This window comes from Gouania willdenowi, chromosome 4, assembly GCF_900634775.1.
Source record: "Gouania willdenowi chromosome 4, fGouWil2.1, whole genome shotgun sequence".
NCBI lineage: Eukaryota > Metazoa > Chordata > Actinopteri > Blenniiformes > Gobiesocidae > Gouania > Gouania willdenowi.
This window is the reverse complement of record NC_041047.1, coordinates 11,443,153-11,469,920: the sequence shown is the minus strand read 5'-3', so window position 1 is coordinate 11,469,920 and position 26,768 is coordinate 11,443,153. Positions and strand designations below refer to the sequence as shown.

Below are 26,768 nucleotides of genomic sequence, written 5' to 3'. Positions count from 1 at the left end.
TCTTCCTCTTCTCTTTATAAAGAAATCATACTTCCCATGTGCAAAATATTCACCAACTTTTGCACAAAGGTCTAGTCAAATTCCAGATTACCACAGCTGCAAAATGATTCCAGTAGTTTTGAAGTTCAGAATTTAGAAAATTAACAGTAAATCAACTATATTGATCCTTGTTGTTCTCACTGTTTAATTATTTGTTTATTTATATTCTTAGTGGCTCCTTTTGTAAATCACTGATCTATCGTTCTTTTTTTTATCTCTGTATCTTGTGCCACAAGAGTTAATTTTGTTGTACCTAGTGTTTAATGACAATAAAAACTATTCTATTCTATAGGCTATATGGTACAGATTTGCAACTTTTCACCAAAATGTGGAGCCCAAATTTTAAATAATAACTCCCATGACTTTTGCTCAATTGACATCAAACTTGCTAAAGCTCACCTTTAGACTTTAGACAATCCAGACAGATTTTTGATTTATCAAAAATTGAGTCAACAGTGTATCAGAAATGTTTGACTGTAAACAGTTTTGTAAACATAAACTTGCAAATTTGTTAGACAAATTTAGCCATTATTAACATATTTGTAACCTTATACTGTATAAACCTGTACTGTGTGGGGGAATGCAGGCTCTCTGAGTGGCTGTGACTTGTCTGTTAACCTTGAAACTGTTGCTGAAGTCTTGGAGCTGGGAACCGAGTTCACCACCTCCCTTTTATTTTTTTCTTCCTTTACAAAAACTGTGTTCTCTGTTATTCACTTGGAGAAGGTTTTCTTCACTGCTTACGAACAGGTTGTGTAATGTCTCCATCTTTTACAAAAGATTCAACTTTATATTTTACCTCCTGTATTGTGCTGATCATGTTGTCTCGCTATATGTCAAAATTCTCGCTAAATACATTTTCAATGTTCATTTTAGAAATGCCAAAATCTTCGCGTCATTATTGATGACGACGAACGATATCAGAATTTTATCTTAAAAAATGTATGATTTTCTTTACAGCATTTTGTATTAGAGTGTGAACAATTGGGGTCAATGTGTGAAAATGTTCCTATTATGGAGGCAAAAAAATCATCGTTAAAAACAAATTATCAACATCTCAATGCTGTCTAGATGCATTTTTTTTTTGTCTTAACTGAATTTTTGACAGTCGTTTGAAATCTGCCTTTAGCTGCTGTTTTACACACAGTGGACTGCCTCAGTGAATTTGTGAAGTTACGTGGCATTTCCATTTGACATAAAGAATTGTCTCTTGTGCTGTAAATGTTAAGTTAAAGCCTCAACTAATGTTAGAATGCTATTCACTGGCCAGCCCCCCCCCAATTCCTACACTCTGATTGTTGCACAGAATTGCCTAATTATTTAAAAAATTGCCACTGACTATGATTGTACTTGTCTTTTTGCAGATGCTGTAAAGCTACATACAGTTGGTGGATGAGGTATTTATCTTGTTGAAATTAAAAGATTTCACATAACTTGTAGGTATAGTGAGATTATGTGATTATCTAAATGTAAAAGTCAAATATTCAGTCTGGTTATGGTGCCAATTGGATTCCTCTGGTGGTGTTGTTCAAATATAAATGACTGTAGGATGCATTTTCATTGCAGTATGATCAATTGTGCTCATAGTTTATATAAATATTTTTTTCCTTTAGATTGTCCAATCCTGCATTAGATTTTACTGCAACAAACCCAAAAGAATGAAACGATTTACCACAAAAACAGAGACGGTGTTTGCGAGCCAAACTTTAATCCTCATGTGTTTGATATGTCATAGATCAAATCCCAACTGAGTCATCGACTGAATCCTGGTGAATTCATCCATTTCAGTCACAATCCTTCAGGATTACTGAAGTAGTCAGAGGGCATTCTCACAACAACAGCTGGTTACACTCTAAGTCATCTGTTGCTCAACACATTTCTGTCACATTTCAATCTCCAGCTGTAGCGTTTCTTCAGTGAAGTTGCAGAAAGGGTTTGTTATAAGCATGAGCTTTAAAATGGATGGAAATCCTAAACTCATCTTCACAGGTGACAACCAAAAGAAAGACTTTAGGACGCTGATTTTAACACTGAGAATGTGACTGTAAACAACAACAATCCCATGTCAGAGAGTGTATAGATTACACAGCTAATGAATAGCCCTTATCACTTAATACTAGTGTTTATTTACTCATCAAACAGGAAGTTGCAGTTGCATTCAGAAAGCTTCATGTAGAATAAGTTGAACAACGTAACTTGAAATTAACATTTCACATCTATATGTTTGGACATCAAATGTGACCTATTATTGTGTCACATTTACATTTGTAAAGTATTGTTTTTTATTTAGAAATGTTATCAAACACGAGTACAACAAATACGTAGTATATGAATATATATAAATTCAAAAACAATTATAACTTAACACTTGCCCACCCACTTATGTATCTACAAAAAAAAAAAAAAACACTCACTTAGACTAGCAGAGATAGGGAATACGTTACACTGCATACCAAACAGACATAACCCATGAGGGTGGGGACTTAAGTACAGATTTATAGAAGACAAATAAATAAACAACATTATACCAAGAGCTATTATTGGATGGACATATTGTGTTTGCACAGAGAAAATGAAATATCATGAATAAATAAATGAAAAAAGACATAAAATGGTTGATTTTCTAGCAGAAAACTGACAAAGTATTGATGGAAAAGTTCACATGAGCGCTGCTTAAGTTATTTTGCATAACATAGACAATCTCAAAAAGAAATTCTCCAGGTACAAAGAAGCATGGAGACTCTGAAAAATCTGTCTGATTCATGTGATTGGATATATTAAAACAGAATATTATTTAGATTTTCACATCCATACAGTAAATAGCTTTATACAAACTCCATGCACCAGGTAACGTGTCCATAATCACTTTTAACAGTATTTTCTTTTTTAAGTCCCACAAAGGACAAAATGACCTGTAAGGCAGGTTGTTTTTGAGTGTAGTTACAGTGTCTCTGTGTGGTTTAAGAGAGTAATTACAGATGAGCATTTCAACAGGGGGGACCTAACTGTCTTCTGGAGTTATGGAACTGTTATTATTGACTTAATTACTGCCATAATATCTATCAGCATGAAAACTATGAAACTGGACAACATTTACATGCAGATTTTGGATATGATCAAGACCATCAATCTGCTTTATTGTGACAACACACAGAAAGGTTTGCCCATAGTGCTGTTAAAACCAACTTGGAGGTATTTCCCAACTATGAGTATCAAGATTATTTGTTTAGTTTCCATTTCTAACCCACAAAGTAACAAAGAACATGTGACGTTGCACAGTTTAGGGTTAGATTAAACATAAATTTTTTTAAAAAAAACACTACACAAACATAGACAAATTGAACGTACATCATCTTAAGGAATATTGTGTTTATGAAGAGTTTAACAGCTATACAAGATTGATTACAATAAGGCTCTTCTTTTTATCAAAACCTTGAGGAGTATTATAACAAAAATTGTTTCAACAACTATTATTTGATAACATTTAGCTTCAGGCATTTCTGATAATAATGGAGATTTGGAAACAAAGAAGTTAATAAAGTGAAAACTTAGTTTAACAAAGTGCACATTTGAAGAAAGAGAGAGAGAGAGATTGGATAAATGTAGCTTTTAAAATATATATCTTTCAACAGCTCTCTTTTATTGCCAACCCTGGATTTTAGGGAAGGTTAACAGATTAATAAAAAGACATATTTGTAACTTAAAAGCTCTCTGGGTTAATATACAGCAGGGGCATCAAACTCATTTTAGTTCAAGGGCCAAATATGGAGTTTGATCTCAAGTGGGCCACAGATTTTATGCTGGAAAACGAGTAATTTCAACATTAATGCGCCCTAGTTTGCACTTCTACAAATACATAAAATACAAATTATGTAAGAAACCAACAATATCCAAGCAACAAGTGACAAATATCAGTCCCAACAGGATGTCCACTTTAAATTTCCTAGAGTTTGTGACCAATTTCTATATCATTATATAATAAATATAATTATTATGTAATAATTTTAGAAAAATTAAAACTCATTCAGTGCCATTGACGTTATTTTACATCATTTCAAATCTAAACGCTCAGTGCCATTGACGTAATATTACGTCAATTGTGTTTTTTAACGGAAGTTGCTAGGATACACTGTGACGGAGTTCGACCGTGAAGGCCTTTCTGTTAGTAGTGACCACCAGGTGCCCTGAAGGTGGCAACAGTGCATCTTTGGATGATAGATTAGCCGCTAATGCTACCATTAGCTAATGAGGAAGAAGCAGGGACGAGGGAGATTATGGCGCTACGAAGTGATATTGTGAAGTACCCAGCAGCTCACAGCACCACATACTAACACAGAACAAGTGTGGACCTGAGTGAATAATTGATTAATGTCGCGATCGTGAGATAAAACCATCAACTAACCGAGCCAAACGAGACGTCGGGAGGAAGAGGAAGTGACGTCTGTGTGATTGACGGGTGGGAGGAAATAGAAAATACAGTAAGCAAAACATTCAACTGTGAGCCTGATAGCGAAACAAGAATAATTTTGCCATCAAAAGCCTTGTCTGTGTTGTTGTTTTTTCTTTTTCTTTTTTTAAAAAAAGGAAACCAATGTTTAAATGTTATAGTTGATAAAATTGAATCAAAGTCGACAGATTTCTTTCTTTTTTTTTTTTTTTTTTAAGAAAAAGCCTGTTTTCTCAGCTTTTTGCTCTGAAACTGGTGATTTGTGTAAAACTTTGTAGAACGAAACAAGCTACAAACCTTTTTTTCAAAAAAAATTATTTATGAAAGTAGAGACTTTAATCTTTCAGAATCTGGTGATTTCAGATTTCAGATTGTCATTGTACAAACTATTCTGTAGGTCTTTAAAAATCAGTCAAAATGCTCTAAAACGGCTGACACTGAGGAGGGTAGAAATTCTGAAAATGGCTGGCACTGAATGAGTTAAGGAATTTTGTATGAATTTTTTAGTTTGTTTGTTTTTTTTCCAACAGTTTAACATTAAAAATGACTGCAATCACACAATATAAGCACCAGTGGTTAACAGAAGAATATCAGAGGTGAAGCAACCAGCTGCTCATATAAGGCTTTTCTTTTCCACCAAGAGCACGGAGTTTTATTTTGGAGCTATTGTTGAAGCTGGAGCTGAGTTAAAGCTACTCTTGTTTAGCTGAAGAACCACCTCCAGGCCGAAGGGGGGCAGCCACGAACTAACGCAGCACAAACACAAGCGTAGAAGAAGAAGAAGAAGAAGAAGAAGAAAAACAGGAAGTCTTTTGTATGTTTTAAGCCCTTTTATCGACACCCAGGTAACTTAATTTTCATCTAAGTGACACATTATGCCCTTATACCTTGCAAAGCGAAAATTAACCACGTAGGCTCATGATACTGTAACAGTCACTAAGGCTGTACATTTATTGTGACTTTTATTACTGTAACTTAGTCCAGCAACGTCTCATGGAATTCTAAAAGTTTTTTTTTTCCAGACCCGTAAACATCCGAAATGTGTTTTACTGATATATTATTCGATGTTAATTATTCTTTGAATTTACAAAGTTTACTGATTCTGCCACGAAGGGCGAATTAGCGCAAATCATAACGATATATATTAACATGATTATGTTGGACTAAATTTGGAAATGGAAACTTGCACCCTCCTATGCTAATAAATGGGCACTTAGATTAGAGCTAGCTAGATATAATAATTAGCTGTTTTTGTGCTAACTTTAAACCGATTTTGAGGGATTTTCCCTTTTTTGGTATCTAAGCAACGCCACAGCGTTCGATGTTTTAAAACTGACCAAGGGAGTTGAAAGAAAGAAGTCCTCGGCGGTTTGATACAGAATTCTCTTTCATCATATATTTATTCTAAATTTCTAAGACAATTGCTGACATTAATGTTTTTTTTTTTTTGTCTATACATGCAAATGTAACAGCCCAAAGAGGAAGGAGACCAAATACATAGTTGTTTTTAAAGAGTATTCCCAACAAAGTGGCTATATCAAAAAAATCTCATTACAGATTGGAAGAAATGGAAAAAACATTGCAGAAAGTTGTTGATAAAAAAAAACCCAAACGTTCTTCTAAGCCATGTCATGAGGACAGTCGCTCCAGCAGAAAAAAACATTCTAAATCAAAGAGAGACAGTCTTATCGTTGGAACGAAGACTGCTGAAAAAACATCCTCAAAAACCATGGATACTCAAAGCAAAACTACAATTCCTAGGAAAAGAAAATATGAATACAAAGACAGAGGAGATGAAAAGTTTTCCCGGAGGAGTTCATCCATATCAAAGAAAGAGCCAGCAAGGAGCAGACTTGGTTCTTCTAAAGAGGATGAAGAGAGAGTGCAGAAGAAGAGGTGCAGATATGAGGCATCGTCATCATTAGCAGAAGCTAACAGCAATTGCTCACGAAATGAATCAAAGGATATGATAAAAAGGAATTCCCAAGTGAGGGAAATTAAAAAAGCAAGACAGGCAGTTGCCACAGAGTCATTTTCCTCTTTGTTTAGGTCCACTCGCAAAAGTGTCTCTGATGAGTCAAAGCAGGTTGATTTAGCTGTTTACACTGGAACAACAACGTCAAAGGAGCCAGAAAAAACACAATGCCCAGTGAAGGAAGTAAAAAAATCAAGACAGTCTTTTACCACGAAGTCAGATTCCTCTTTATTTAAGCCCACCTTCTCAGACATTGGCTCTAATGTGCCAAAGATTGCCACTTTGGCTGTTCACACTACGCCATCAAATTCATGCAAGGCAGGTCAGTCGTCACCTACACAAAAGAAACCTAATAGTGTTATTATAGGGCCACATCTTAGTTTCAAAATTCAGAAGAAACACAAGGCAAATATTGTAAATGTTTTAGGGAAGAAAAAATATGTTGATGCGACAAACACAAGCCTCAAACCAGAGGTGAAACCTTCAGACCCTGAGACTGTACTTAGTCACTTTAAGCAACAGAAGACTGAAAAACAAGCCCACAGCCGTTTGGAGGTGACCAATCGCCGCTCATGTAAAGTTCTAACTCTGCCTGTCAAGCCACAAGCTACAGTCATTGAACAACCTGCGCCTCTTTACAACCAGGTAAGAAAACACACAAACCCCTACATTTCAGCTAAACTGTGCTGTGTACATTTCTGTTATAATAAAAAAAACAATATCGTCATTATTTTTTTCATTGATATTTGAATTTTGGTTCTTATTTGTTTATTTATTTACTCTGTTAGGTCCAAGCGGTTGAAGAGCTTTACCCTGCACCTTTACCTCACAGCTCTGCCTTACCGCCTACAGCTGTTAACCCGGCACTGGGTTATAACCAGGTAATAAAACACATCAAATACATACTGATTAATATTTGGATTTTTGTAACTAGGTGTTGTTGACTGTTCCCTGTAAAGGTCCAAGTGGTTGAAGAGCTTTACCTTGCACGCTCAGATAAAAGGTTGGAAGTGAATGTTGCAGAAAGCTATGGAGAACTAACCTGCATGGAGATAGATTCTGCAGAAGAAGCACCTGCAAATACACAAAGTAAACATCATTAACACTTCCTTCTCTATACTAACGTTTGAGTCATGTTGGTCCTAAAACCCCAAACCACTTTTTTCCTGCTTAAAACAAATATATGATAGATTGTTCTTTGGAGATTTTATGGTATTGACTGGGTGTGTCCTAACTGCTCCAGGAGCCCCGCCCATAATCAGGGCATTTTATTTAATTTATAGCCTAGACAACTGTGAAATAATTGAAAGAAAATGCAAGATTTTTGAAAAAAAAAATTTTTTTCAACACTTCAAGTTAAAAAATGACTGCCACCGTGTAACATAAGCACAGGTAAACTGTATTGTGGAGTTTCAATAAATGTATGTATTTATTAGAGGGACTGAGATACACAATGATTCGTGTTCTCTCTGCCAGTTTTACTTTCTCTCGCGGAGCCAAATTGGATGCTCTAAAGTGCCAAATTTGGTTCCCGGGCCTTGAGTTTGGCACACGTGTTCCAAGTGATGTCTAAAGGTCAAGGCAAAATTATGAATAGTGTTTTTTTTAATTTAGAAAAAAATTAATACCATCCCTTGTTGTATTCTGAAACGGATGTTTCCAACATAATGTCTTATTCTGAACTTGTCTTTACAGGCACATTATCTGCACAACAAAACCTGATCATCGTCCTGGACACCAACATCCTGCTCAGTCACCTAGATTATGTTAAAAGGATCACAGCTAGAGGACTTGGAAGTAAACTACCAACACAACACAAATCTTGATTTATTGTTTAAAGAAGAACTATTTACAGTTGTTCTTTCTCCATCTCCTACTCTTGCAGGCCTGGGTTTTCCTGTCATTCTCATTCCCTGGATCGTGCTTCAGGAGCTGGATTCACTCAAGCAGGGAAGAGGCCTCTCTGGTTCTGTGGCGCACTTGGCTATTCCTGCCATTTCCTTCATTTACAACTGTATTAAGAAAAAGGATCCACATCTTTGTGGGCAGTCCATGAAGCAAGCGTCAGAGAGCAGCTGTGAGCATATCTTTACATCCATCTAGTCCTGTCAGATAAAAGAGGCAGTTAAAGCCGAGGTCGAGACAATTTCTGTTAAACCTGAACAAACACGTTTACGCACAAATCATTTGCCAACTAGTCCTTTTTTCTATCGTTTTACCAATTCATGAAGGTACCAGGGATTAGGTTTTAATCCTGATATTTTGACTTTAACTTCATTTATAAATAAGAGCAATGCAAGTGAAGCAGTCTTTTTTCATATTGACAGAGTAAAAATCATTTTGTCATGGTTGGTTGTAAAAACAAAACACACATATTTGCAGACAAATGATGAAGCAATGATGGTACAACAGAGGGATTGACCTTTTTATATTGATAGTTTACTCACGGTGCGATAAGTTACTGCCAGACTTCTATCTGCAGTTCCGTAAATAGGCGCTAGATGGCAGTAACGCAAAGCTGTTCTCCAACAATTTGATAGAATCATCACTGTTACTTTCATGGCAGTGGCTGTCCTTTTTTTTTTCTTTTGGCTGCCTTGTCAATATACCAACATTCTATCCGAATTCTGAGCAGTGGTGCGAGAAATGAATATTTAAATAAAGCATCAAGGAGCTTATGTACATTTGTCGAAACCTTTTTTTTTTTTTTTTTTATTTATAGTATGCCAACTGCATGAGTTCGTTAATGTTGCTTTTTTTAAATATATTTTTTGAGAAAGAAAACCCTAGTTGCTTTAGTTGTGCACATAAAATCGATACACTATGTCAGTGTGAATGCAAGTACTTAATTGAACAGATTTTTTTTTCAGGGCTTTGAAAATGAAAAAATAAGAATACATTTCACTTCCCCTTTCCATCTCCTTTGGTTTCTCTTCCTGTTTTTAGATGGTCTAAAAACTGAAAGCAACGATGACCGGGTGCTGCAGTGCTGCTTGCAGTACCAGAGTATGTACCCAGAGTGTGTTCTCGTCCTGTGCACGTGAGTCCCATACACACACACACACACACACACACACACACACACACACACACACACAGCATTGCTGCTGCAGAGTTTGCGTCCGCTCCTAATGATGCATGTGACTGTGAGTGGGACATAGTCAGATAGTTCCAGCTGACATTAGAAAAGTTAACAGCCTGACAGTTATTAGCAAACAATAGATGAGCTGAGCAGGGCATTCAATAGTTTAGTCCAGGAATGCTTTTCATGCTCATTCCGCTGTGTCAGAGTGAAACAGTTTTTCTGCTTCAACCTATTTCCTCATTTCAAAATGCAGATTGTTTTGGTTCTTATATTAGTGTCTGATCTATCTAATACATATTTGACACTCTTTTTCTCAGGAATGACAAGAATCTTTGCTGCAAAGCGATCCTGAGTGGGGTGAAGGCCTCAACTCAGAAGGATTTACAGGCAGAGATTATGAACTGCAGACAAGATATTCATGTCCAGCATCTCACTCCAGCTGTCCCCCGACCTCAGGGGTCAACACCGGTGCTGAGACACAATCAAGATAAAACACCACTTTCGGTTACACAAGCAGACAAAGGTGAGATGAGGACAATCTTAGAATGGAAACCTGGTCAGTTAATCAACACAATTATCACAACTCTTCAGACGCCTTCAGTTTATTTTTTTTTCACAGTAAATATTGTAATAAAAAGAAATGCTCACACAATGAATTCAAAGCTGCAAAATATTTTTTACTTAGGAGAAAAATATGTTACAAATGCCAAAACAACTTTTCTGTTATAAATTAACCCCCATGCATGCATCTGGTCCCAGATACCAACCTGCTCCATGACGAGAAGGAGGAGAGGATGAAATTTTCCATGAATAGATGTGCCTTTGAACTGGAAGAATGTCTACGCAAGGTGCTCTCTGATGTCTTAGGGGTGGAGATGGAAGCTGTTTATAAGGAGATCTGGCTCGAGGTAACGACCCAATGATCATCATGTCTTTAAAATAAAGTATTTTAATTGGGTAGACTATTAATAATAACTTGGTTTTAGTGTGATGAAAATAACCACACACAAATTTTCTTTGCATTGTTTTCTTTGGTCCATTTTAAGTGTTAATGCCCTTTTCCGCTGTCTTCCAGATTGTTTTTAGAAAACCACCTTGGACACTGTTAGATGTCTTGTACTGCTTTAAAAAGCACTGGATCGCAGTCTTTGGCCACGTTGTCTCACGTCATTTACTACAAACAGTTACCAATCTCATAGACTTCTTCAAACCAGGTATGTACATGGAGAAGTCATTTTTTATATTGATCATGAAAACTTTTAAACATTTTTCAAACAGCACACTATTATTGACATTTATATGATAAATGATATTGAACCAGAATTGGAACTTTCATGTTGTCTTAAAGTTTCATGTGTGTAAACCTCAAATTTTTTTGTGGTGCTTTTTTTTTTGCTCAATGAAGACGTTTACATGTGAGATCAATGTTTTGCCATTCAGTCTGCCTCTTTACGTAGGTGTAAATTAAAGTTTTTGAACACTATTGATAAAGTTAACAAGTGGACTGCCTGATGATCTTAAAGGTCTTGGACTTGTCTCAGTCCCAGTTGAGACCAGCACTGATCTGCTGTTCTTTAACTTTATTGATGTGATAATAAGGAGAAGCTCTTGGAACTGTTCCTGATTAATTCATTTTGTAATTTGACTTCAAACATGTAGCATTAGTGCACTGATTGTGCTGCTTCCTTGGAAATCTTTTCCAGTGCTTCATATGTCAGACACCTGCAAACCTAGACCTTCTTATTTCTCATCAAATACCTCTTAACACTTGCTTTAGGCCTCATTCTCCTGAGCAATACATTTTTCAGATATCTAAAATAATTCTGGACTTATCAGTGGCTTTTAAATAAATACAAGGATTTATTTTTTGCAAGAATTTACCTGAACAAATTTAAAATTTGTACATGTAGTGCTTTGAAAGAATCGCAGACAACCTTGTTTTTGTCTGCCAAATGTATTTAAAAGGAAAAAAAACTGTTGAACTGTTCAACTTTGTCACGGTTTAAAAACTTGATTTTGCTGGTCTTAGTTCTTGTCTCAGTCTTAGAGCTTGTCTCAGTCTTGGTCTTGACACCTAAATATCTTGGTTTTGGAGCTTGTCTTGGTCTTGGCCTTGGTCTTGACTTGGTCTCAGTGCATTCAGGTCTTGGTCTCAGGTAGTGTGGTCTTTGTACAACACAACCCCTGCCTGTTAAGGATATCATTTTCCACTTGATCCATTCTAACACTTTTATTATTAACAAATATTTATGTTTATTGGCAAAAGTCTGTTTTAAATTATTCAGAACTATCAGCAGGGTTTGGATGTGTAAACGACTGAGTCATCCCTCAGATTAAAGCTTTTTTCTGTGCTTGGCACTACATCACAACCCCTGGAGATCTTTGTGCTAAATTAGGTCACTTGCTGAAGTGGGTGACTCAAATGCGTGTCAGAAAGTAGCTGAGTCGTCCACTGCAGCAGCGCTCAGTCTAGATTCTATTACTGAATGTATTTTATGCTTACCAGACTAAATATGTGGAGGTGTCTCGCTCACCACATTCATCCCTCTTAACAACGTGGAAGCAGAACAATGCAGTTGTCCTTTGTATCCTTTGGGGCGTGTGCATGACTGAGTGCTACGCTGTCTGGCTCTATGCCAGGTGTGTGTGCAGGAGGAGGGAAGAAAAAGAGGGCGGGGCCAGTGGCGTGTGAGGCTGGGAGCACAAGAAGTGGAAAAGTACTGCATTGCTCTGCCAAGTCTCCTCTGTGCATGCTTTCAGTGTGTGTACTAGTCTGCGTCTGCACTTCTGAGCTCCAGATGTTTGCTCTCCACTTGTTGAATTGACCTGAAATACAACTTATTTAATCGTGATATCTACACGTTATGCGCATGTTTTTAAAGGGGTACAGGTTAACATAAGATAACTACACAAGTTATTGTTGTATTACTTTAGGAACAATATTGACCTTTTTGAACTGAATGTGTTTGTCCCTGTATGTACAGTATGTACATTTAGTTGAATTAATAGCATTATTCCTTGATGAGCTCTGATTGCTAACATACTCTACATTGACATATTCTTTCAGGTAAAACTTTGGACCACAAAAGTACCTTCAGAATCCTTCCAGAAGTGAAAGAATTCCTCAGCGAGTTTTTGCAGAGATCAAATTATGTTCCTCATGCCATTTCTGTGATAGATGACATTTACAATCAGCTACAACCTCAGGTTAGCACTTCTGCATTTCCTGTATTCATTTTTTTTCTATAACCAAAGCTTGCTTTTGCTTTTGATCAGTCAAAGTTTGAGGGCTTGGCAAACAGCTTTTAGCTTGAAACAATACTTTGTTTGACTTTTAGAAATATGCTTTTCTTCCTCTTTTGTTTTATAAAACAGGCAAATGTGTCATCAATTGAAGAAACTTCAGCAGAAAACATAGTGATGAATGATGCTGATCATGAAGACAAACAGGATTTGCCTTCTCAAGTCTCTCACCAGTATGTGTGGTCAACGTTCGAGAGCATCTGGTCCAGTTTATTTAATACATGGTGGGTGTAACATGGATTGTAGGAAAATGAAGTGACCCGTTGCACTTTTGATCATAATAATGCAACGCACTGGTGATTAAATAAATGAATACTGGTTTTGGTTATTATTAAACCGTCATCAAATGAAAAATACGTGTTTTACAAAGTGATACTGCCTGATATAGTTTTATTTATTTATTTTTTCTGTTTCATTGTTTTCTGGCATGTTTCAGCATGGAAGTGTTCACAGCTGTGGGTTATGACCCCTACACCAGGCAGAGCTCTCAGCCAGTGGGGAGTCAAATGGCACGGCAGGATGCCTTGGTTTATTTGCACGAACTATCCTCCACAGCCTCACAGCTGCTCCGAGCCCTTAGCAGGTACGTTAGCGCATTCATTGCCTGTTCAAACAAACACTGCCAGACGTTGGTTCTAGATCGGTGGATAATGTTTTTCTCTTGCTGTCAGTGGACTTACATGACACATTTTAACAAAAAACAAAACAATCGACATGAATGAATGATTCAGTAAAGACACAAGTGAAACAATTATGCAACAGATAATGAAAATTAAAGTATTATAACAATTAATGTGCCAATTTTGAATTGAATTTGAATTTATTTCGACAGTCTTCAGAAAAAAAATAAATAAATAAACAACAAACAACGCTCAATTGTCCAACTAATCAGGCGAAATGGTGTAGGTCTATAGTTTGTTTTTAATATATACAGTTTATGCATGCATATCAAACATATATACATATACGTGCACACATACATACTCTATATACAGTATGTACATGACATGTATACAATATTAATATTCTACCATTTAATAATGCACTACTACACAAATTTCATCAATTGAATTTTAAATGTTACAAAATATCCAGGGGCAATATTTAAATTAATAATATTCTCTATCACAAGATAAACCTTTTTTTTTTAATATTTATTGAGTAAGTATTCATATATTTTATACTATTATAGTCATTATATATTATTGCTGTCCAAGGTAAAATAGTTCTGCTTTCTTATACCTACTAAGGATATATTATTTAAAAAGCTTTTTAAATTGGTTTATGTTGCTGCTTTGTTTTATTTCATCCATTAGGCAGTTCCATAATTGAACCCGTTATTGTTATATTCATCTTTTTCAGTGTGTGAACACTCGGCATTGATAATTTAGGACTGTGATTTTAAAACAGTATATTGGCGTGTTCATAATATCCTACATTGTTTACTATACGAATGGCTCTCTCCAAATACAAAGTGTACGGATCTCTCCATGATATGACGTGATCGTTCATAATGACTGTTTTACCAATGTTGAGTATCTGCAGATGCTTTGAAAAGGCTTGTATCACAAACACAAAACTAAATTAAGGGAAAGAAAAACTGACAACAATGGACGAATGAATAGGCCTGAGTTTATGTATATGTGCCTATAATTGTCTGTAAGTTCTGACTGACCAGGCTGCACTCTACCCTGTCTCCTAACATTGGGTGTACAACATACATTAGTATCCATTGAACGTGAACTAAAATAAAGCAACAACATGAAAATGAACCATAAACATTTTTGCATGACCCCAGCATTGAGATGATTTGATCGTAGCAGTAATCTTTGTCTCCATGTGCACTGAGGTGCAACATGCCTTCTTTATGTGTGTGTGTGTGTGTGTGTCTTTGTACACCTCCCTCTGTCTTTGCACATGCACGTGTGTCTTTGGGGTTTCTCGAGTGCCGTTGCCTAGGAGACCGTCAGACTCATTTTCATGTGTTTGAGCAGCGCTGTGACTCATTTCACACAGGCTTTGCACTCGCTGTCACGCTCGTACTCATTTTTCTCATTCTGTGAACACTCGGCATTGATAATTTAGGACTCGACTCAGATTACGATTTTCTAAATCCCCCCCACCTCTTTGCTGCCACTGCTCAATGTCTTTTTGTCCTCGTGTCTACATTGTCTCCAGGCATTCAAGGCAGATCCTGCTAATGCTGTTGCACACAATGGTGTGGGCTTGTGTGTGTGCGTGTGCATGTTAGTCAGGTGTAAACAGATAGCTGATTGCAGAACATAATGCATGCTTTTCTTGAAGCTTCTTGTCTTCTGAAGAAATTGCTAATTGAATTAAACTGTAATTTAAGGTTTTAAGATTTCCAATAATCAATGAGAATCTATTTACCGTATATGGCACTTACTTACAAAGTGCAACTCAAAGGGCTTCACAGTAAAAAAATAAATACATTTAAAAAGCAATCTAAATTCTCCTTGTTTTTCTTGGAGATGTCTACAATTCTCCATGTGAACCTGTTTAGTTTATTTGATTAGTGAGTCTTGTGCAATAATATTTATGTGAATAACTAAATCAAGGTGTAGACTAATGTGGTCTTAATTCATTTTTTGTTTGTTTGTTCTTCAGTGTGTTGTCAATGGCCCCTGATATGAAGGAAATTGAAGTACTGCTCAACATTATTTACTCTATGAAGGTAGGTGTGGCACTACAAACAAGAGCACATGACACATTGATCATTCACACTTTAAAGGCTTGGAAGAAATGTCCTGTATATTCCCATTAATAATCATACAGTAGGTCCTAATGTATGGGCACAGCCATTTTTTTTTTGACAAATTACAATAAAATGTGCAATCCTGATCAAACTTGTTGGGGTAATTGAGGACCCAACTCGACAGAACTGAGTAAAATTTTGTTAAACATCGGTCAATTAGGAGCCGAGATATGAACTTTTGAAATTTTGCTAATGATGAGAGATAAGGATTTTTAGAAATGTTTTAACCTGATCCAGAAACAGTATAACCAGATCTGATCCAGAGGAAGCTCAATAGGGTAATTCAGCAACTAACCCAAATTAACTGAGTCAAAGTCCATAAAGATTGGTCAGTTAGGAACCAATCAGTTTTTGAAACTCATCCAGCATCAGTGTATTAATCCAGATTCCTTCAAAATGTATTGGAATCTTTGGTTAAAAATTCCTCCAAATATGTGAAGTACTTGTGACGTAATCCTGCTAACGAACAAACAAATAAATAAACGCCGGTGAAAATATGACTCCTTGGCAGAGGTAATTAGCCTCTTCCATTACACCATTTTTTGCCATGTTTTTCCTCAACATGAAGTTTTCATTTTTGCTCACAGCATGCAGAAGAAAATTCACGAGTGACAGCCAAAGACCTTCTAGAGTGTTTCTCACAACCAGACTACCGGTAAGACACAACCATACATACATACATACATACATACACTGTGCCAGTACAAAACATTCAAAAAAAGTCAGTCAGTTTATACAAGGTAATGTCAAATGAATAACCACAAAGTATTCACATGGTTGAATATTTGCCCAATAAAAAGCTGATGAGTTCTTGTAGAAGGGTTTCTCAGTCAGTGTACGGACGTGAAAATGTCTGTCATTACAGTAGAAGTAGGCGGTAATCATGCACCTCTCCCCACGTCTGTGTATTCTCACATCTTTTGTCTCGGCCTGCCCGGGCACGTCCACGTGAAGCTGTCATTTTCAGTTCTGTAAAGATATCCCCTGCAGAGAAAGAACAAAGAAGGAGTCCATGCCAACATTCCTAAACATTCATATCATATTGTTTCCACCTTTGTTTGAGAAGATGTTTGAATATTTCGTCGGTTGAGATCACATAGCTGTAGCTACCTATTTGCTGTCAGCTGCTGTGACATAACCACACATACTTCTCCTGGAGGGTGATGGTTTTCTGTTTGCACTGACACAACAGATCCTAGGCTTAAACTGAAATGGTAGATTAAAAAAACCCCGACAGCAGTTTAGTCACACGGACTATTATGAACTTAAGTGTTTTAACAATGAACAAGCTCAGCCAGAATCTCAGCAGAGAGAAGTTACATCACATCACAAGGCTGTTGTTCTCGCCGTGTGTCTTAAAGGTCTTAAGTTAGCCTTTGACCTTTGTGTCGTCTTTATTAAGCTGTCTATGGTGGGTCTGATGGAATAGAATAGGATTTGTGTTCTGACTGATAACAGGCTGAACTAACTGACCTTTCTTTTCTTTACATCGCGTAACACAGGCTTTGCAGCTTTCTCAATCTGTTTTACATGCCTGTGATTATGATTAACATGAGTAGTTTTTAAATAGTCGACCTCACTGCAATTGATGTAAAACTAGTTTCACCTTAGCCGAAGGAGGAACTGTAGGAAGGAAGCAGAAAACCTAAATGTGATGAGCCTTTTTAATTAATCATATCTAATCTGTAATAGGGCTGTACATTGTCATGAATGTGACGATATGACTCACGATTTGCATGTCTCAATTCAATATATCTCGATACTAAACAATACGATATACATCGCGTTATCAATAATTACAAATTTCACCTTTACAAGCACAAAATGAAGTGAAATACTATCACTGTTTTTTTTTTTTAAACTTGCGAGAACAAGTAAATGGTAACTAACTGTAAGTCAAGTACCAATATCAAAAACAAGTGGTATGTTTATTAAACTGTCAAATTTAATTTTTCAAAAAAAGTTTAACTTTTCTGATTCTGTTAAGTTCATACATTGTTTTATTTTATTTTTTTAAAGTAACCTCATACATCTATAAAAGTGCCCAGTATGTTTTATAAAAAATAAAATGCAATCACCTTCCAAGCTAAAATGCATTGAGGAGTGAGGTAGTTTAATAAGGTTTGATGTGGTTCCCGACACCTAGTGAGCGGGCGTTTACATGCTATGTATGTTAGCAAAATTTTTGTTTTTTGTTTTTTTGTTAACAAACATGTTTAAAAAAAATTATGTGGACATTTTTTTGATCGATCCGTGAATCGTGCAGTGAAATATTGATATATCATCAAATCGATTTGTTTCTTACAACCTTAATCTGTACTCCTCCTTGTGTTAGTCTTTAGCTTTACACATGTAACACTGATAGTCTTTTTTTTACTACCTAACTGGAATATTTTAGGGATGAAATACCTCTTATTTTGTATAACGTTCTGCTTTACAAGTCCAAGAATCAATGTGGTGCTTTATTACCACAGCCAAAGAGGTTTATTAATTAATTAATTTATTTATTTATTTGTTAGCAGGATTACGTCAAAAGTGCTTGGTGGATTTTGACAAAGTTTCAACCAAAGATAGAACGTAGGCAATGGAAGATTTAATTGGAGGATTTCCGAATCAAAATTTCATATCTCGGTTACTAATGGACTGATCGTTATGAAATTTAACTCCGTTATGTCGAGTTGGTTCCTCAATTACTCCACTGAGTTTCATATTTGGATTGCGGATTTAATTGTGATTTTCCACAAAAAAATCGCCTGAAATGTCTAGTAATGATAAAATAAAAATAAATTTAATTCAAATAACATTTTTTTTTAAATTAATTTTTAAAATTAATTAATTTTTATTTATCTATTTTGCGCAATTAAAAAGAACAACACATATCATAGAAACAGACATACAGTGCAGGAAGAGGCAGAAAGCTTAGAGCTTTCTGCCTCTTCAATTATTGTTTTTTTTCAAATTAAAACACTACACACAATCTCTAGCAACTGTATTTCTATATTTTCACTTTCTCAAATATAAATCTAGTTCAAATCAAATGCACTGTAAAAATATCTGAGCTGGCACATATTGTTACTTTGTGCTAGAGGTTGAACGACTACATAATTTTAAAGGTCGACTTTATGTGCATACTAGTCGAGTCGACGTCAACTAGTCGATGTCGTCACCAAGAGCCGCAGCCGAGTCGACTCGTCTGTTCAAACCCTACTAATCCTTACTACTCTGCATTTGTAACAAAGTATAACAAATGATGAAAATATCTGTCAGAGATTATTGGGCACTTGGTAGAGGTTTATATTCTCTGAGTGCTCTTGCTTTTTATGTAACACTATCTGACTGGATGCAGACTACAACCAACTGCCTTTACAGAGTGATGCACTTCCTGTTTATTTATTATGTGAAATTTCAAAATTCCAAGGATAACTTTATTGCATGAGGTAACAGTGTAAGCTGCACTCAAAGTGCTGCACTATGTAGTTTTAATGACAACATCTGCCGTTGCACTTTGCAGAAAAGCATCACTCACATGTCACATCACTTCAGATTTTGTTACAGCCACTGGCAGACACCAGTTTGTCAGTGGCACCAGTAATGTTGTGACTATAAATCTTTAATCTTGTACATTAACTGTAAGGGTATCTTAGACTTTAGTTAGTAAATGCATTAACTGTCTGTAAATATTTGATGTCGGCGCTCAGTGCTGCGTTATGATGTCAGTGTTTATGTAAGAGATCCTTCTGAGGAGCGCGCTGGGTCACTGATGACAGCAGAGGCCGATAAGATTTTACAATGTTAGGTTAATTAACGCCGTCAGTGTCAGGTGATCAATAATCACGGATGCACTTTCATTCCCTGATTGTTTATGGAGGCTTATGGTTGTATGTGTTGTTAACTCATTCATTCCTAGTTATTAAGTTCACAGGTTTTAAAAAGCCTTTCAGCTAATATTTGGTTGCTGCATAATTATTGTTTTTAGGTTTTTTTTTAAACCACAAAAAGGTGGTCATGTGTTGAGTAAGTCTGATTAAGTGCACTGACGACAGGCAGGTATGCGCTTGAAGTAGTCCCAGTTTTAAAAGTTAATAAAACAATTGTGGTGCAAAATAATGCGTTTTGTTAGGCATACATCTTCTAAAAAGGACATTTCAAAGGTTTTAGGCCACATTTGTAAAAACAGTGGAGGATCTCTTTAAAAGGTTTTCTCAAGATACTCAGACAATGGAAGGAGAGGTCTGAGGCCTACTTGTTGACAACTGAACGCAAGTTTTTCCATCATCTGGTCTGTTAGGACCAGAAATGTTCATGTTAGACTAGAAAGAGTCTGATTTGGAGTGAACATAAGTGAAGAGCAGCTATGGAAGGCGAAGAATGGGTGTTAGCAAAGACAGCTCCACTGCATAAAGACCATCATTTTCATGTAGCTTTCTCTAATGTCAGTTTAGGTTTGTGATATTTTGCATCGTTCATGTTACTTTCACTTGTGCAAAGCAGCTCAGCTAATATATAAGTGAGAGCGAGTGTGTCCATAGCACTGCTGTGCAGCACATAGTCGCTCCCTTCATAATACATGAGTGAGTGCTCACACGTTAGATTCAGTGTATCGGCATCATCGGCCTCTTTTTATAAAGCATGCATCTCTTTAGGTGTGCTCCTTTATGTGCCACAATAGCCTCAGCACATTTGACATAACCTCAGAGGAGGAGGAAAGATAGTTACATTAAACTGTAGTTACTGTAATGTTGTTTGGCAGAAGAGCTCCAAATCAGTTGATCTTGCTTCCAACGTGTAAGACTAAAAATGATTGGAAGCAATTTGACTGACATATTACAGTTACACACTTGTTTCCAAACTTGTGGAAATAATGTACTTTTTTTTTTTTTTTTTTGACAAAATCATGTATATTTGGCCTACTCTATTATTATTATCACCAAACTTGCTGCAGTTGATGTCCATACATTAGTTAAATTATGTCTGCCTTTGTAGCCTTCCCTACTGAGAATTGGCTTTGTGTTTTATGTAAATCTCTGGGGGAGTTTTTGGGCAAACTACAGATTTCTTTATTTAAAACATGATTTATTGTCAGTCATTATCATAACATCTGTAACCACTAAGGGTCCTACTTCAATCTGGAAAAAAATTAGTTCAGGGGCCAAATACGGACAAGTTTGATCTTAAGTGGATTTATAGGCTGACAAAACGAGTCATATCTACATAGTTTGCACTTTAACGTAAAGCACCAACACTGTTTTTAAGCAATAAGTAACAGTAGCAGGATCTTCACTTTAGTTGGTAATTTACACATTGATTCATGTTTTCTTTTTCATTTTGACTTTCTCCTGCGGGCCAATTTGGATGCTCTAAAGGATCGGAATTGGCCCCCGGGCCTTGAGTTAGACACGTTAGACACATGTCTACAAGAAACTTGTAACCAGGCTCTGTGTAGAAGAGCTAGACGATGACAGTTCATCAAACTCAGGTTTGTGTGCGTGAGTGCGTCTCACATGCAGGGTCTCGCTGAGTGGAAGCCTGTAATCGCAGCCATGTAGCAACGTGTTTGCACGCTTGTGACTGGGTATCGATGCCAACAGGCTAATCACATGCAAATTATATAATAAGGAAGCTAAACATGACATGACATTTTTTAGGAATAAAAATTAAATTGACTCAACAATTTGTGTTCATAATACTGCATCACAAGTGCACAGAGTTGCAGAAGTGTGGACTAGATGTTACAGTGAAACCTTCTCACAGATAACCTGTACGATTCCTGCAAATTCAAGGCAATCTTAAATCCACGGACTAGCACCGTGTCATGTTTTCCTCTGATGTGAATAAATCAATTGTGTCCTTTTCAGGATCAGTTTGTTTAGCTGTGATTTAATGGAGGCGTTGGTTTCAGCTCAAGGCTAGATTGGCTGATTGAGGGCTGTAATAACCATCTGTTATCTCAATGTGACATAAAAAAAATCAGCTGAGTGCATACGAGTGCCTCCTGGGGAGTTCTAATAATTATCTTTTAAACAAATTGAGGCATTGTGTAACACAGAGTGCGTACGTTGTCACTCTGGGAACGCACAGCAGCTAAAGTGCATGATTAACTTTGTGGAAATAAATACTCAACAGTGGTTCCCAACCTTTTTAGGGTCGTGATCCAATTTTGATTTGATGAGGTATCGAATACAGTTGTTAGAGATTGTATGTGGTGTTTTGATTTTTAAAAAGATTTATTTTTTAAATTTGAAAACATAATTTTTATTTTTCCTTATTATTTAATGAACTATTCAATTATTTAATTTTTTTTTCTTCTTTTTACCAGATTTATATTTGAGGAAGTGAAAGTAATAAAAAAAAAAGCTATTTAATGTTTTAACTTTTATAATGCTTTTGTTTAGTTTTACTAGATTAGATTTATATTTGAGGAAGTGAAAGTATCGATTACAGTTGTTAGAGATTGTGTGTGGTGTTTCAAATTGCAAAAAAATGACAAAAATATGATTTCCATCAGTAATTTTTTGTAAACCAATAACTAACCAGTGGTTTCCAACTTTTTTTTGGATCACAAATATCTGGCAACCCCAAAGATATTTTTTTCTAGAATTACTTCATCATATGTTATACTGTGTAACAAATACAAAGTAGCTAGGATTAGTGTACGAAGTGACCAGATGCTCCAGCTCAGATATTTTTATACTGTATTCTATTTGTCTTGTTTTTATACTGCATTTTATTCAAACAGTAGATTTTAGATTTGAGAAAGTGAAAGTATAGAATGCAGTTGTTTAAGATTGTGTGTGGTGTTTTAATTTTAAAAAGAATAAAATAAAATATCAAAAAATGTATGATTTTAATCAGTAATTATTTTCATCATTACTAAACATTTCAGGCTACCCAAAGTAGAAAAACTCTGATATACAGGCATGTAAAAGCAGGTCAGCTAAGCTGGGACACGTGAAACCATCAAGGACTAGATTTGCTATGCAGGTTGTGAAAACACTCCTGTGTGTGTGTGTGTGTGTGTGTGTGTAGCTGCTTCCTTCCTGCCGTTACACAATGTTCCAGTGGAAACAAACAAGCAACGCTCTCTCTTGTGTCTCCACTGCTAAGCAGGCAGCATGTGACAGGCAGTTTGTGATGATGTCACAAACAGAAAAAAGATCCTTTCATCACTTACTAACTTCTCTATAATGACTGTGTGCTAAAAAGGATTCTTCATGTTAATTTGTGAAGTGTCTCTGTAGAAAAGACATTTACTCTGACAAAAAGACAACCTGTTGTGAAAGTGTTCTTAATGCAACGTGGCAACCAGTTCACACAACGTTGTTGGTCAGTCTGCTCAAAAAAAGCCTGTGCTCTACAGGATCCTGACTTTGGAAAACTGCAGTTTTAGTCCAAGATTGTCAATGTTTTTCCCTGTGAACTTGTCATACAGCTGCAGCTTCCTTTATACTGTATATACAGTGGTGTGAAAAAGTTGAAATTTCTTACTTTATTACATGTTTTCCACACGTAAAATGTTTCACATCACCAAACAAATTTAAACATTAGTCAACAAGTAAACACTAAATGAAGGGTTTTATTAACTCATTCACTGCCAGCCATTTTCAGAACAGCCAACCCCATATTGCCAGGCGTTTTAGATGATTTTCATTGATTTTTCAAGACCCACAGAATATTTTGTCCTATGACAACCAGATTCTGAAAGATTAGACACACTATTGTCAGAAAAAATCATTTTGTTTCTAGCTTGTTTCGTTCTTCTGTTTTCAGCAGTTGAATAGAGGCAAGTTTCACACAAATCACCAGTTTGTGACAAAAAGCTGAGAAAGAAAATATGTTTGAATTTAAATAATTTTAAACAAATACATAAAATGTATCTTCTCTAAGATAGCGTTAAAGAGAAAACATTATAAATGTGTATATATACTAATGTATAGTGGATTACATTATTCATATAATTATAAAGTTACAGCTCAATGAATTGTCTTCTTTTTTAGTATTAGTACTGCATAGTATAAATGTATAGAAATTAAGTATAGTACTAGATAAGTTTATATTTCCTAATTTTTTCTATTTATTTTCTTTTACTATTCATTCTCTTTGCTTTGTTTGATTTTTGAATTATTTTGTCATTGTGGTAAATACACTGCTGTTGTGTTCATTTTTAAATAAAAATTAAATCAAATAGAAATTGGCTAAAACTTTTTTTTAGCTTCCTGAACCAATGTAGGAAACTTGATTTAACAGCAAAGCTTTTAAAAGCTGATCCAGGATGTTTTTAATCTTTCAAGGGATTTGTTCAGTCACATGACTTCCAAAAACCATGAGTCACCTTTGATTCTTACATACTCTCCCATCTGCTGTCAGCCTTTTAGTCTAAGAAGCCAACAGTAGCTCCAAAGATTCCTTGTTTATTTAGTTCTGACTAAGGTTTAAAGTGTGATGTTTTTAAATATACGTGGCTCTGTTCTCAGGGAGAAGCTCCAGCGTGGGGGGCAACAGCTGATGGAGATACAAGAGGTCTTAAATCACTGCATTCAAGTCAACACATTCACCATGTAGCAGCCAGCATGTCTATCATCTAAAGAGAATAAATGTGTTTGATTTGTTGGGCATTTGTTTTTATACTATTGAATATTTATTTTTATCCCCAGAAAAGACTGTATGATTGTTCAAACGCAGAGCGTGTTTTCAGTATTAATGGTTGATTTTGAGCTTTCTAATAAACTATTTTGTAACATTTATTTTGGCACTGAAATTTTGTTTATGCTTGTGATGGATTAAATTCTGCCTTTAGACACAACTGTCCAGCTGATTTTAGTTCAGGGGCCAAATACGTACCAGTTTGATCGTACATGGGACAGATTTTTGGGTGAGAAAACATTATTGTGCACTAGTTTGCACATCCACATGTGGCTTCAATGATTTACTAAACCTACTTTGTACAGCTGGAATTTAGCTATTTACGGATATTCGACGAGACCAGACTGTAAAAAGAATAGATGGGACAAGCTGCCCGATGGAGTGAAGCTTTTATTTTTAGAGCTCCCCGCCTGCAGTATAGGTCATAAGCCCCGCCTCCTCAATGATAACAGACGGGGCTTGGGTCAAACTGAATTTAAAATACTTGCTACATAATTTTTTAACAAACCTAAACTCTGCTGTGATCATTAGTTATCACCGTACATTGTGTTCAAGTGCTCATTTTTCAGTTTTTTTAAGTTGAAAAACAGGATTTTATGTCATATATGATGATGATTGACAGTCGCGGATCTTGCGTAACGGTCTTTGTGAAAAGCAGTGACATCGTGAAGGAAAGCCGACACGCCATTTAACATTTCCGTTCGTTTTTTTGAGCTGTCAAAATGAGTTGTTCTGCAGTAAACTGTTCGAAGCCGTTGGTAGAATTTCCAGCAGGAAAGATACTTACGTTCTTGGCGTAGCTGAGCTATGCAAATAATCAGGGCAGTATGCTAAATGGGCGTGGCGTGTTACCAGGGCTCCTCCCCCCTGGACCATACTGCACAGACTCTGGCTCCAAAATTGCAATATGGAGGCACCCCTAAGCAGTATTTTGGCTTCAAGAACGTTGAGTGGGAACAGCTACAGTGCACGCCCACTGGATGAGACGTGCATCTCGTGTTGGGTTCCGTTCAGAGGTCGGACCATTGCTCACATCTTTGTTGCTCTTGCTTTGAGCGCCTGTGCAAAGGTGACGTAAAGCCTTGAGGACCAATCCCATTCTGACCCTCACCTGTGCTCTAAAAATCATGAATTGAAGGATGTCTTAATGTTCTTGGCACTCTAAAAATCATCACCATCTGTAAAAGAAAACACTTTAAAATAATTGGCCAAAGACACAAGTTTAGTTTAAATGATTTATTAATTATTAAGAAATGTTACAAATGTGATCATCCTCTAACACTCCTTCCAGAAGAATCTGCCAATGCCGGACATTTTTAAAAACAAGAAAAAAAAAAAAAAAAAAGATCTTGAGTTAAGTGCAGTTCTAGATACATCGAGTAGTTAAATCACAACAAAAGTTTGGTTAGAAGAAGCATGGTTGTGCGTGTGTGATTTCATTTGTGCACAATAAAAATAAACTAAATCTGGCACTGGTTAGATTCATTGACTCAAGCTGTATGCAAATACCTTTCATTTACTGGTAAATTAGCAGTATATAAAAATTATTTAAAAAAAAAGGCCATTGATTAGATTCAAAAAGCAATCCATCTGGTTTAAAAACAACAGAAAAAAGCCATGGAAGGATTCTCGCGAAGATTAAAAACCCTGAATCAGGCATCGCACTACTAATGAACACTAGGTATGGAAATTACTCTGGCTATACACTTAATGTCCAAAAAACCCAAGTCCCGACATTTAATATTACTCCTACAAAGCAATTACTGGATAGATCCCGGAACCAATGGCATCAAACACATTAAATATTTGGGTGTCCAATTGACCAAAAAATCTCGCAACTGTTGAAAAAGCCATGGAAGGTGTTTAATCGACTCACACTTAAGCAAGGCTTTAAACCATCAGCTTTAGCACAACGGAAATAGTCTTAAATAAAGTAGAACCTTGTAAACAGCGCCATGACCCTGACCAACAGTAGAAGCTGATCTGGAAACCCGTGTCAACAACACTTTAAAAGTAAAAGAAGATTGGGATTTCTTAATTCAACAGTTTTACTTTGAAAGGTTAAGTAGGGAATGTTAAATGTGGCAGTAAAGGGACTTTCTTTATGCTTCTAATCCAATGTCTCCTCAGTTTTTATGCAGTAATTCTCATCTTGTAATCTGTCGATAGTGGCAGAGTTTAGCTTTTTGTTTTTGTTACAGCTTCATTCGTGGACCATTCATACGACGGGTGATTTTGAAACTTGAACACATAAAGCCAACAGATGTTTTCCAACGTGTTCATTTTAAGTTCAACATTATTTATGAGCTGATTTCAAACTGCTGTGTGTTTGTGTGCTTCAGGGTTCCTACTGCATTTAGTATTCAGTGCTATGTTTGTTTCTGGATCACTTTCTGACAATGTTTGGTGTCCTCGCCCATTTACATCCTGATTAAAGTGAAATGTGAAAAAATATATTTTGTGCAAAAAGAAAGTTTATACTTCACACCAAATAAAAACATCT

At 36.1% G+C, this 26,768-nt stretch overlaps 1 protein-coding gene across 3 annotated transcripts; it reads left to right on the top strand.

The window, feature by feature from the left end:
* Window positions 1-1,415: 1,415 nt before the first annotated feature.
* swt1 (SWT1 RNA endoribonuclease homolog) lies at window positions 1,416-25,662 on the top strand. 3 transcript variants are annotated; one of them, XM_028445587.1, is made up of 16 exons: window positions 1,416-1,436; window positions 5,959-7,106; window positions 7,250-7,342; window positions 7,421-7,550; window positions 8,157-8,258; window positions 8,347-8,538; window positions 9,408-9,501; window positions 9,864-10,069; window positions 10,306-10,454; window positions 10,622-10,760; window positions 12,614-12,753; window positions 12,922-13,073; window positions 13,286-13,432; window positions 15,478-15,544; window positions 16,213-16,280; window positions 24,097-25,662. In XM_028445587.1, exons 2-16 carry the CDS (start codon window positions 6,054-6,056, stop codon window positions 24,182-24,184), a joined length of 2,820 nt encoding a protein of 939 aa, XP_028301388.1. In that variant the 5' UTR covers window positions 1,416-1,436; window positions 5,959-6,053; the 3' UTR covers window positions 24,185-25,662. The 3 variants fall into 3 exon arrangements, with proteins under 3 accessions (XP_028301388.1, XP_028301386.1, XP_028301387.1); XM_028445585.1 differs by lacking the exon at window positions 1,416-1,436 and adding an exon at window positions 5,092-5,331; XM_028445586.1 differs by lacking the exon at window positions 1,416-1,436 and adding an exon at window positions 5,092-5,854.
* The last annotated feature ends 1,106 nt before the right edge of the window (window positions 25,663-26,768 follow it).